Source organism: Lipotes vexillifer, unplaced genomic scaffold (assembly GCF_000442215.2).
Source record: "Lipotes vexillifer unplaced genomic scaffold, Lipotes_vexillifer_v1.1 scaffold1115, whole genome shotgun sequence".
Classification (NCBI taxonomy): Eukaryota; Metazoa; Chordata; class Mammalia; order Artiodactyla; family Lipotidae; genus Lipotes; species Lipotes vexillifer.
In genome coordinates this window covers 396118-408840 of record NW_006792080.1, presented here as the reverse complement: position 1 = coordinate 408840, position 12723 = coordinate 396118, and the positions used below count along the sequence as shown (strand labels likewise).

At 59.4% G+C, this 12723-nt stretch overlaps 2 protein-coding genes across 2 annotated transcripts in view; both read left to right on the top strand.

Moving 5' to 3' along the window:
- Positions 1-4844, top strand: part of TXNRD3 (thioredoxin reductase 3) — a gene marked incomplete at its 5' end in the record, with an annotated part of 38935 nt that extends 34091 nt beyond the window's left edge. The window contains 3 exons of the mRNA XM_007465293.1: positions 1879-1974; positions 4437-4571; positions 4782-4844. Of these exons, the coding sequence (XP_007465355.1) occupies positions 1879-1974; positions 4437-4571; positions 4782-4844 (294 nt within the window). The remainder of the gene's footprint in view (positions 1-1878; positions 1975-4436; positions 4572-4781) is intronic.
- A 5621-nt stretch (positions 4845-10465) lies between these two features.
- CUNH3orf22 (chromosome unknown C3orf22 homolog) overlaps positions 10466-12723 on the top strand; it is a 2972-nt gene continuing 714 nt past the window's right edge. Inside the window, exons 1-2 of the mRNA XM_007465292.1 lie at positions 10466-10554; positions 11437-11568. Of these exons, the coding sequence (XP_007465354.1) occupies positions 10466-10554; positions 11437-11568 (221 nt within the window). The remainder of the gene's footprint in view (positions 10555-11436; positions 11569-12723) is intronic.

Below are 12723 nucleotides of genomic sequence, written 5' to 3'. Positions count from 1 at the left end.
AGGCGGGGGGGGGGGGGGGGGGGCGGGGGGCGAACGACCGCACGCACAACGTGCAGGTGGTTGTGCTGACTGATTAAAGGGGCACCGGGCGGCCCAGGTGGCTGGGTTCATCACAGAGCTTTGAAAATTTGCAGTTAGTGAGCATAATTTGATTAAGAGATTAAAACTTCTAAAAAAGACAATCATAGGGAGATTCTTTGTTTGTTTGTTTTGGCCTCTTGCCACGCGGCGTGGGGGATCTCAGTTCCCCGACCAGGATCGAATCTGCGCCCTCAGCAGTGAAAGCACCTAAGCACTGGGCCGCGAGGGAATTCCCAAGGGTGATTCTGAATAAGGAGAGTACTGGGGGGAGACCAGTCCTGTCAGAGACTGAAATGTATCCGCTAACTACAGTAATTAGACTTGCGCCGGAGTGGCACGCAGGTGGGCAGAAAGATTAGGGGGACAGAATTTGGAGCCCAGATTGATTCAAGTGCTTAGAAGAATTAACGTGTGGTAAAGGTGGTATTTTAAATCTGTGGGAAAGGACATTGATTTAAGGGTGCTGGAGTCTAAGGGGCAGCCTTCAGGGAAAATATGAAGTTGGGTCCACGCTTCACACCCACCTTGAACCAGAAGGATCAGAAACTTAAAGTAAAATCTCGCAAGTACTAGGAGGAAAAACACAGCTCACACACACGAGGAAAGGAGCGGGAGGGTGTGGGTGCAGGGGCTCAGGGCGCAACAGAGCCAGGAGGCTGCAGTTTCAGAAATCCTGTTTAAAACCTTGGAGTTTGCACCATTTCTTTTCTTAGCCTTAGGGGTGTATTTTAGGAATATACTCTCTCGAGATAAAGAAGCATTTGTCTTCTGTCCCTAATAATAGCCACAGAGATTGGCAAGTTTGTATTAAAATATGAGGAAGAGTTTATTTCTCTTCTGTTAAATACACGTTAAACCTAATGTTTCACGTTAACCCTAATGTTTTTTGTTACAAGTAGCTGTGAACTATGATGTGTTTTAAACAAAAATGTCATTTCAACTACGTATGCATTAACCACTGATGCTTCCTTAACTTTTAAAACGGTTATTTCTGGACAGTGGGATGTTTTTTCCCACTTGCTTTGTAATTCTCTGCACTGTGTTATTCTTTTAATAACCGTGGATCATTGTTATAAAAACAATGAAGACAGTCATTCCAACTGTGAAACACACAATCCTGTTACAGAACAAAGACCCAGTACGTCAGCCCCTGCACTGCAGGGGACAGGTGAGGACACATTCTCATCCTGGCAGTGCACACAGATCCGCCGCCTTCGGTGTGGAGGGATTAGGCGGAGGGCCACCGGGACGTGTAGCTGCCCCGAGGGGATGAGGGGACGGACACTGTGTGGTCCGTCCCTGAGGCCTGAGCAGGTTGGGAGCCTTCGAGGTACCCTGGGCTCTGGCGGAGGGGGGCCTGCAGGTGGCGGGGGCAGTGTTCCTCATACCGTGGGTGTCTGGACGGTCTTGTGGCTTCTGCTCCTCCTGGATTTGGTTTGAATATGAACCTCCCAGGAGGCGTGTGAACCGATGGAGGGCAGAACCCAAGGCTTGCTTTACTGTCTCAGCCCCACAGGGCCTGGAGCCTTGGCTGCTTGGAGAGTAGCCCTCTAGGTGCTTGAGAACCGAAGTTAGTTAATCGGAGATGTTTTGGGATGAACGGCAGAGCAAAGCAAAGGTCACATCCTCTGCAGCTGGCAGTTAGGAGCTCGCCCAGGTGCTCCCGTCAGATTCATAAGCTGGGATCATGCGAGTTTAAATTTCTGAGAGCTGGTATGGAAATTGTCGTCTTTGTATAATAAGGAGCCTGTCAAGCGGCGGTCTCCATGGACACCGACCTTGGCCTCTCTCTTGCAGGTCTACCACACTTTGTTCTGGCCTCTCGAGTGGACAGTGGCCTGCAGAGACAGCAACACCTGTTACGCAAAGATTATCTGCAGTAAATTCGACAATGTACGTCATACGGTTGGAAGCAGGAACGTTCTAATTGTAAAACAGATCTTTTATTCTAGTATTTGGGTTTTTATAATCTCTTTAAAGATAGCTCTAAGGGCCAGGTGGAAATCGTTGAAACTGTTACCCAGGCACTGTGTTTGAAGAGTGACAGTTGGGCAGTGACTTACCTTTTCCGAGTCATCGGAATGTGTCACTCCAGAGCTGTCTAACTTGGCAGTTTAGAGCTACAGGATCTGTGAAAATTTGGGTCATCAGTGATGGAATGTAAGGAGTATGTTTGTGTACATTTGGAAATACAGGCATACCTCGAAGGTGTTGTGGTTAGGTTCCCAGACCACTGCAATAAATCGAGTTTTGCAGTAACGTGAGCCACAAAATTCTTTGGTTCCCCAGTGCTTATAAAGGTTATGTTTACACTATACGGTAGTCTATTATGTGTGCAATCGCGTTATGTCTAAAAAGAAAATGTACGACCTTAATTTTAAAATATGCTAAAAAAAACCCTGACCATCACCGGAGCGTCAGCCAGTTGTAGCCCTTCTGCTGGTGCAGGGTCTTGCCTCCAGTGCTGGCGGCCGCTGACTGATCAGGATGGAGGCTGCTGAGGCTGGGATGGCTGCGGCCATTTCTGAGAACAAAGCCACCATGAAGTTCGCCACACTGGTGGACTCTTCCTTTCGTGAATGATTTCTCTGGAGCAGCAATGCTGTTTGGCAGCATTTTACCCACGGAACTTCCTTCAAAACTGGAGTCAATCCTCTCAAACCCCGCGGCTCCTTTATCAACGAAGTTTGTGTCATATCCTAAGGCCTTTGCTGCCGTTTCAACTCTCTTCACAGCCTCTTCACCAGGAGTAGATTCCCTGCTAAGAAACCACTCTCTCTGCTCATCCATAAGAAGCAGCCCCTCATCCGTTCCGAAGTTTCATCGCAAGAGGGCAGCCATTCAGTCCCATCTTCAGGCACCACTTCTAGTTCTAGTTCCCCTGCCGTTCCCACCTTGTCTGCAGTCCTTCCTCCGTGAAGTCTCGAACCCCTCAAAGTCATCCAGGAGGGCTGGAGTCAGCTTCTTCCAAACGCCTCTTAATTTGGATATTTTGACCTCTTCCCATGAATCTCAAGCGTTCTTTTTTTTTTTTCTTAATTTTTATTGGCCACGCCGTGCGCGTGAGGCACGTGGGATCTTAGTTCCCCGACCAGGGTTGGAACCCGTGCCCCCTGCACTGGAAGCACGCAGTCCTAGCCACCGGGCCGCCAGGGAAGTCCCGCAGATGTTCTTAATGGCATCTAGAATGGTGAGTCCTTTCCAGAAGGTTTACAATTTACTTTGCCCAAATCCATCAGAGGGAGCACTGTCTATGGCAGCTACAACCTAACAAAGTGTATTTCTTAAATAATAAGACTTGAAAATCCAAATTACTTCTTGATCTGTGGGCTGCAGAAAGGATACTGTGTTGTCAGGCACGAAAACAACATTAATCCCATTGTCCATCTCCATCAGAGCTCTTGGGTGACCAGGTGCGTTGTCAGTGAGCAGTAACCTACTGCCCCTTTCTTTTACTTTTGTTCAAATTTCCATTTCTGGAGTGTCACCCCACCACTCACTGTCTTCCTGGAGCTATGCTGAAAATCGCGGACAGGCTTCCATCTCTCAGAAGCTCCTCACTTTCATTAATTAGTGGCTTCCCCTTCTCTGGGCCACTCCTTCTCCCACTTTGCTGCACGTGCACCCCTCAGAGGTTCCCGTCTACGGCCCCCTGGGAGCGCAGCTCACGGGGTATCCGTTTGCCCACCTGCCGCAGGTGCCCGGAGAGTGGGGGGTGCAGGCTCCTGCCGCCTGTCGTGCCCTCTCTCTTCACCTTGTGCACGTTAACCCTGAAGCTCTGGATGAAGAAAAGTGATGAGAAAACATGGACAGAGGAAGCCTGAGTCCTGGGAGTGCACAGGGACGAACCCGCGTCCCCCGGGCCCGCACGCGCGCAGGGACGAGAGCCGCGCGTCCTTACGGCTCGCGGTCCCTGGGGTGGGGTGCAGGGGCCTCCAGCCACTCCTCGGTGTCTGCTGAGCCGACTTGGAGACTGGCAGCCTGCATCCTGGGCTGGGAGTAGCACCTGCTGCCTCCGAACTTAGCCTTATTCCAGCACCGGCTGTTAGTTGGGATTTGTCGTGTTGTCGTTTAGCTCTCTCTCAGTGTAATGCAGAAATGTCCATCATACTAACAGAATCCTTCGTGCAGCACGCTAATTGCCCGTTCCGGTAAATCTGAGTGCGTGTTCACACGGGATGTACATTTACTGGCTCACCTAGCAGATTCTCACGGGCACGGTTTCGTGGTGCCGTTCTCTGCTCAGTTCAGCATTAGAGGCGCTTTTCTGTGGGAGTTGCTGTGCCAGTTTCAACGGTGAACTTGGGATGACGAGGTCCCTCTTCAGATCCGTGACCTCCGGCTCCGCTTTGGAGGGTCGGGTAATAGGATCTCTCGTCCTTGGACCGAAGGCCGGTGAGGTCACCCAAGGATTTGCAGCCGCCATGAAATGTGGGCTCACAAAGCAGCTGCTGGACGACACCATTGGGATCCACCCCACGTGTGCACAGGTACGGACACAGGAGCTTGTAGACACGGACTCGGTGTGGTTTGGAAAACTGTGATGAAGCATGTTGTCAATAGACAAATCTTATGTTAATAACTGCTTTGTATGCCTTAAAGGATGATGTTGATGTCACATTCCGGACGTGTTTTCTTAGAGCAGAGCTCAAGTACCGACAGCTGAGTGTGAATTCGTGTTGTTTCCTTCCCGTGGGCAGGTGTTCACCACCTTGGAGATCACGAAGTCATCGGGGCTGGACATCACGCAGCAGGGCCGCTGAGGCTAAGCCGCTGCTGTCGCTCTCCTTGTCCCGCTCCCGTTTCTGTGAACACGGCATGCTCTCGGGTGAGCCCGGGGACAGTGTCGGGGCAAGGAGCCGGGACAGCAGCAGTGCCGTCCACCTGCCTGGCTGACGGGGAGGGGCAGCCACGCTGCGTCCTTGATGTCTTAGCTCGGAGCCGCCAGGTGAGCCAAGACTGACCTCTTCCCCATCAGCTCCCCCGACAGACCTTTTAATCACACAACTCATCTAAGTCCATGTTCCTGGTCGCTAGTGTTTTTATCCCCTTGCTTTGCTGAGTCCACGGAAATATTTTCTTTTATGAAACTGACTGTAAAGTGGGCATCGTCAGTGCATGGGCGTCTGGGATGCCCCCGTGCTGCCGCAGAGCACTAGTGCGCCACCTTCTCCCGTGGGCGCGTTTGCAGCCGCCGGCAGACCGCCTCGCCCCCTTCTGCCTCCCCCCAGTGACCGCCTGGCCGCTCTCCTCTTCGTGTCACTGGACTGAGCAGAATATCTCACGTCAAGAGAGATGCTTGGACTTCTCACGTTGATCTTAAGAATAACATTAAAAAGTTCTCAATACTGTATTATGTGAAACGTAATTTCAAACTTTTTTTTTTTTTTTTTTTTTGCGGTACGCGGGCCTCTCACCGTGGTGGCCTCTCCCGTTGCGGAGCACAGGCTCCGGACGCGCTCCACGGTTTTTTTTTTTTTTTTTGCGGTACGCGGGCCTCTCACCGTGGTGGCCTCTCCCGCCGTGGAGCACAGGCTGCGGACGCGCAGGCTCAGCGGCCGTGGCTCACGGGCCCAGCCGCTCCGCGGCACGTGGGACCTTCCCGGACCGGGGCACAAACCCGTGTCCCCTGCATCGGCAGGCGGACTCTCGACCACTGCGCCACCGGGGAAGCCCTAATTTAAAACTATTTGAGTGGTTCTCTTCTCAGTCTGTTTCCTTACAGTCGGGTTCAGTAAGTGAACAGGTCATGTTATGAGATTCCTTTTGAGTTTGCACCCCTGTCAGCATCTAAAAGGCCCTTTAGGTGGGAGGCCCACCCGGGGCCCTTTGGGAATCTTGTTTTCTTGGGAGCAGACCCCTCCAGCACCAAGTTGAGGGTTCCAGGCGGCAGTGCCCTCCTGGGCTGTACGCTAGCCGCCTGCTTCTGTGGTCAGAACATCTGGGCCTACGTTTTAAAAGACTCTCTAAGCCAGGAACCAATCGGGGAGCAGCATCCGTGGGCGGGGGCGGGGCGGGTGTTGGGCACCCAGAGTAATGCACACAGGGTCCACTTACAGACCCGCCTTTCCACTGGGGAGGCAAAAGCAAGAGAGGCGGGTGGAGCGATCAGGTCGTGTGTGCCCAGGGTGGCACGGCGAGTCGGGCTGAGGCCGGGCTCTCACCTGGCACGCCCACGGCCAGCCCAGTCCTTCACAGACCCAACCCCTGTGTGAGCTCAGAGGGGCCGACAGGGCCCTGGGCCCCAGCCCGTGCCGACGCTGTGCCGACGCTCCCCTGCTGCTCCTTCTAAGCTGTAGTCCAAGACGCTGTGGCCCAGAGAAGAGTCAAGGGAACCTAAATCAGGCTTAAGGCTGTGGACAGCCTGCTGGCAAGTCTGGCTCCTGCACAGCCCTGGATGCCCGTGTGGACCCATCCACCTCCCTCCCAGGCTCCTGGGAGTCTCCCGAGAGCACGGCCGTCTCTGTAAACCTCCTCCTCCGTCTCACTCTCCCTCTCTTCTGTGACCGCGAGGTTGGGCCTGCGCGGACCTCTGGACCAGGCTGGCGTCCCCGGCACTGCTCGCCCGGGGACGGGACACCACAGGCCCCAGGCCAGGCGTGACCGCCCGGGCCCGAAAGGCTGCCCCCACCTCAGGGCACGAACAGCTCCAGGCAGGTCCCTGCAGGGCTCCCCTGGGACCAGTCGGCAGCTCAGACCTGCCCTGTCCTGCGTCCCTCCCTCGGCAGGTCCCTCGACTAGAACCCCCATCTCAGGGCTGCTCCGGGGACCCCAGCTGACACGATCCCTACGTGTTCGCTCGCAGATAAAGGCCTAGGACATCAGGGCAGGAGGAGGCCTATGCTTTTTACACCATTTGCCTCTCCTCTAGTCCCCATTTGGGACACAGGCGCCCTGGCCACGCTCGCCATTGCTAGTCCAGTGGCGACCCTGACGGTTCTGAGCCTGGAGGGGCCTCCTGGGGCAGCAGGCCCCGGAGCTGCGCCCTAACCAACCGTACTCCCCTGCGTTGAACCAGCCCGACGGTTCCTGGGCTGCGGCTAGGGCTCAGCCAAGGTCAGCCAGAAGAGGAGCTCTTCTGCAGCCAGGGCGAGTCGTTCGCTATTTCTAGGCCTTCTCTTGCACTTCGTCTTAAGGAGGGCTAGGGGGCTCTGCCACCAAACATGTAGGTGTGGGTGCTCCCGTCCGGGGTCCTCGAAGCTGGAACGCCCGCCAGCCCAGCCCTCACGCAAGCCGCCCTCACGGCCATGCCCCGGCCAGCAAGCCTTCAGGCTGGACTCCAAGCCACGTGGCTTAGTGGCTGCAGTGTCACTGATTGTGACCTCAAGGGCTTCTGATGCTGCAGTGAGCCTGTGGGCCTGGCCCCTGGGGCCCTGGGGCCGGTGCTCACCTGGTGCACGGCAGCCAGGACCATAGCCAGCGTCTCCCCCAGCTCTGGCGTCATTCAGGCGGCCCGGTGAGTAGCCGGCCCCTTGGGGGGTTCGCTCACCCGCTCCTTTCTGGCTGCAGGCTCCCTGCGGGGGGACGCTGGCCTTGGCGGGGTGGGCAGTAGCCCTCACTTCAGTATCTTCCTGGGCAGGGTCAGTGCCAGGCCCTGCGATCCGTACCCTGGTTGGGTCACTGCTGGGAGCGGGGAGGCAGCCTGTGTGGCTGGGCAGGGCAGCCCCGAGTCGGCCTGGGGAGAAGCAATGGGACGGAGGGCTGCCCCGGACCCGGCAGGGCCCCCCTGCCCCCCGGGAAGCAGGCTCCGCAGTTTGCAGGGCCAGGGCCAGGCCCAGGGCGTGGAGCGCCCGCAGGTGGGGCCCAGTGGGCGTGGGGTCCCGTCGCCCAGCCCCTCCAGGACTGCGCCACGTGACCTGGACACAGCCCAGACCCCACCTCTTCCCCACGTGCTGGGGGAGGGGGGATGCTGGCAGAGCAGTTCACCATTTAGAGCCTCAGTTTCCTTACCTGAAAATGGGATGATGGTAATGTGTCCTCCGTCAGATGGAAACATTAAACAAGGTCCTGCACGGAGCTTAACAGACACTTCACCTCCTGTGCGCACCCAGCCCCGTCCTGGACCAGGGCCCTCTCCCGGCTCCTCGGGGGAGGGGGGCTGAAAGCTTTACCCGATAGCAAAGGGCTGGGGGCCAGGGCCACGGACAGGTCCCTGGTGTCCTCGTAACAACCCTGGTCCCACGTCAGAGGCCGCAAAGGCCCCCTAGCCTGCGCAGGTGTAGAGCTGCCCTGTCCACACGGCCCTTTGCGGGCGGCAAGTCAGGGTCAGGAGGACTCCTTGGTGGGGCCCGGCCTCCAGGACGCTGTGCTCGGGGCTCACAGGCCAGGGCTTCCCGCGTGGCCTTGTGCAGGTGCTCTGTGCCCAGTGGGGCCATCCAGCCTCACGGCCAGCACGCTCTGCCACAACGCCGGGGCACCTGCCCCAGGCAGCCCTCGAAGCCCTCCGGCGCAGCAGCCTGGCCCATCTCTCCACCTCTCCCCCAGGAGAGAAAACCCAATCCCCACTGGGACAGCGGCCTCCTGGGAACCCAGACCCCAGACTTGGGAAGGGGCACCTTGTTTCCAGGAGGCTTTTCTCCAGGTTTCAGGAGATCCATTATCATGCAAAGTGTTATCATGGAAACCCAGCTGCTGTGACTAGAGAATGTTGGGTGGGCAGCCCCAGCCTGGGATTGGGGGTGGGCTTCAGGTCTGACAGGGAAGGAGGAGCCGGCAGACAGTGGCTGCCCTGCTCCAGAGGGGTGGGGGCGGGGGGAGTGATGCTGGGGCCAGGCAGCCGCCTGCGTGCCCGCGTGCGTGCGTGCGTGCGTGTGTGCGTGTGTGTGTGCGCGCGCGCGCGCGCGCGCTTGTGTATGGTCAGACGCGGTGCTGGCGGGACCTAACCAGCCTTCGCCCTCTCCGCCTGGTTCCTGGCGGCTCAGCCAGTCCCACGACGGGGGACAGGTGCGTGCTGCTGTGAGATGCCTTACTTGGGAGCGGCTCCCGCGGGTCGGCAGGGGTGGGAGGTGAGAAGCGGGGAAAGAGGCACTCCACGTGGCGTCCCCACGGTGGGCAACTCCGCCCAGTCCTGCCAGGTCCTCCGCGGGCCGTGCCGTGGGGAGCGCGCCCCGGAGCTGTCCCAGTCAAGGGGCCGGGCAGCCCGGCTTTCCTTCCCCACCCCGTCCCTGCTTCGCCCGCGGGGCTGCTTCCGGGGCACTGGCTCCCGGGGACCTGTCTGGCTCGGTGCAGTCAGACCCACCCGTGAGGCACGTCCTTGGGTGGCTGACAGCATCCCCAAGATCCCCACGTGGAACCAGGGCCTCGGCCGGCGTTTTGGGACCTCCCACGCTGGGAGCCGCCACGCCTGTGGAGCACGGGGTGCCGGCAGGTGGCCGGCATCGGCCCACGAAGGTCACGCATGTGCGGAGGAGCTGGCTGTGGGGACCACGGTGCAGCCACATTAGCACAGCCGCTGGGGTCAAGGGGCACGTGAAGCCCCAGTGGTCAGGTCTTAACCCCAGCCCTTCTCAGCCCTGACTCGGGTTACCCTCACTCTTGGGTGCCTTAAAAGAGAACCACTCGTAACTGCTGGGCAGGGAAAATGAGCCAGCGGCTCGAAAACCGTGTGGCAGTTCCCTTTAAAACTAAAAATGGGCCTCCGTCAGCCCGGTGACTGCACTCCTAGGCGCCTACAACAGAGAAACAAAGTCTTGTCTTCGTGCAGAAACTTGTACGTGAACATTTGCAGCAGCTTTATTCGTAACACCTCCAGCCTGGGAACTGCCCCCGGGTCCCGTGGGTGACAGTCGGTCCAGCTCAGCCCTGGGCGGGTGCCCCTGCAGACCCAGCCCTGCGACGGCAGGAGGGCACCGGTCTCCAAAGGGCGCCGGCCGCGCGATCCCACCCGTACAACCCCGTGCAGCCACGTCCTCACACAGACGGGAGCAGATCTGTGGTGGCCGCGGCTGGGGTGCGCTGGAGGGAGGATGTGGCTGCCGGCAGGGGAGCAGCTGGGAGCCTCCTGGGGCCAGTCAGCCGAGCGTCCCCTCGACCGTGGGGCGACACGGAGCCACACACGGCATAGAACCGCATAGAGCTGCACGCACACAAACACACACGCGTACACACACACACTCATACACATACAAACATACGTACACCCTAACACGCTCATACACAGACAAACTATACACACTCACAGCAGAGCAAGCATCCTGGAGCAGCGTGCTGAGGCGGGCCCCGGCTCACCGGCAGCTCACAGCCCTCCCCTCGGCCCCATCTCCTCGGCAGACAAGGGCGGGCGGTCAGTCAAGGGGAAGCCATGCCGTCCAGGTCCCCACTGGCTCCTCCCGCCTGCCTTCCAGCTGTGGCTGAAGGGCGAGCCCCAGCTTGGCCCCCTTCTGCGATGGACATGAAGGCCCCCAAGGGGTCCCACCAGGGTAAGAAGAGTAAGAACAGGACCGAGGAGAAGTTTGCCAGGAAGTTTCCGTACAGGTACCAGACCCTGAGCCCAGGCCCTGAGCGCGGACCCTGACCCCTGACCCCAGACCCTAACCCCGGACCCTGACCCCAGGCCAAGCCCCGCCTCCCCGCAGGCACCCCAGGAACGCACTCTGGGGCACAGAGCTGGAGCGGGGCGGTCCTCTGTCCACAGGGAGCTCCCTGGTCAGCTCTGCGCTCCGTGACGGTGGGGGTCCACCTTCGCCCCCATCCCACCCTGAGCCAAGGGCCTCCAGAGAGGGGTCCAGGGCCCCCGGGGCCGCCCCAGAGCCATGGCCAGCCGCTTCCTTTTGGCCAGTGGCCCCGTCACCCGTTCACAGCACCTGCTCCTGTGAGGGTGTGCAGACCGCAGTGTGCTGAGCAGGCAGGCGGGGCCTGGGAGGGAGTGGGAGGACCGCCAGCTGCTCAGAGCTGAACCTTCGGGGCACACGGCCTCCTCGCGAGCGCCCGCAGCAGGCGGGGCTGGACACCTCACCTCCACCCTTGTTCTGTCGCCAGGCCCCAGACTCTGTCCTGGGAGGCCCAGTGTGGCAGATGCACGCGGCAGAGTGGCCCTTACGTGATGCAAGGGGAGGCTTACACCTGGGGCCTGGGGCTCCCGGGGCCAGGCCGCTGCTGCAGGGCCGAGACATAGCTCTGGGCCAGCTGCTGGCCCTGATCTCAGCTCCACTGCTTCCTAGCTGTGTGACCTTGGGCAAGTCACTTAACCGCTCTGTGCCTCAGTTTCCCCACCCGTAAAGGGCAGAGCAATACCTACCTCCTGGCATGGTTATAAAGCACTCAGAGCAGTGCCTGGAACATAGAAAGTTCCAGGCAAGCGAGAGCTATTCCACATGGCTGGGCTGCAGCCCCCAAAGATGCCAAGTGCTCCTGTAGGTTTTCCTGGCTGACGGAGACCAACGCGGAGCCCCTGCAGCCCTGGGAGCTCACGAAGATAAGCAGCTCGCTGCGGGAGCAGCTGCCCCTGCAGAAGACGTTGGTGCCCACGAGGTCCATCCCGGTCAGAGGGTGAGTCTCGGGCCGGATGTCACCGGCGCTGCCTGCGGACCGCGCCGCCTGGCCTTCCACGTGGTCCACACACGAACACACCACATCCAGGCTGAGGAAACTGGGGCCCCAGGGGAGACGCTAGAGCGCGTGGTCCCTCCCGCAGCCAGCAGGGCAGCTCAGGCGGGCCTGGCCTCACCTGGGGCCTCGTCCACGGGTGGGGAATCAGGGCTGAGCACAGAGTGGAGGGGAGCCAGCTCTGGGGGTTGCAGGAGCCCTCAGGGGACCAGCACTGGCGCGCGCGCGCGCCGGGGGTGGGGGGACGACACGTAGCGAAACACCCACACACCCTGACAAGGACCCCACGCGTGCAAACCTAAAGACGCGCAGACACACCCACTCGCCCTGAACCGGGGCTGGCGCTCAGGCGTTAGACACAGAAGGGCCTCCCCGCTGCCCCCCAGGGCCCCAGCCCCAGGTCCACGGCCTGCGACTCCTCCAGCAAAGAGACGTGAGTGGGCACGCAGGTCCTCAGAACTGAGGCCGCTGTCTGTTCCGAACCGGGAGGCCCCTGGCTCCACACTCCGTGTGTAACCCTGGCGAGTCACAAAGATGCACACCATCCCCTGAACGGGCACCCCGAGAGGCAGCGCACACGTGCACACCCGCACACGCACCCCTACAGAAGCGCAGATGGTGCCCATCCCCCACCCACGCTGGCCCAGGCTGTGGTCCTGGGTCTCAGCACCCCTCCGTCACTCGGCTGCAGGCGCCAGCTCCTCTCAACTGACAGGCTGGGGGCTGGGGGCACAGGCGTCCCTGGGTCTCAGCTTCTCCTGTGAAGGGGTCAGGCAAGTCACGGTCCTGTGCTGGCAGTCAGGTTGTGCGTGGCCGGCTCCTTTGTGCTGGACGGAGGGAGTCTGAGCCCTGCCCCCCTGGACTGCCCTCCCTCACACCCTGAGCCCCTTGCAGTGGGTAGATCTCCAGGTGCTAAGGGCCAACGCTTATCTGAGGGATAATGGGAGCCACTGAAGTCTGGGAAACAGGAGGGGAGGGTGGTCTCACGTGGAGCTGGGGAGGGTGGTCCAATGGCGGAGTGGGGAGCCTGGTCCAATGGGGAGCTGAGCAGGGTGTTCCACTGGAGGAGGTGGGGAGCTTGGTCCAATGGGGGAGGTG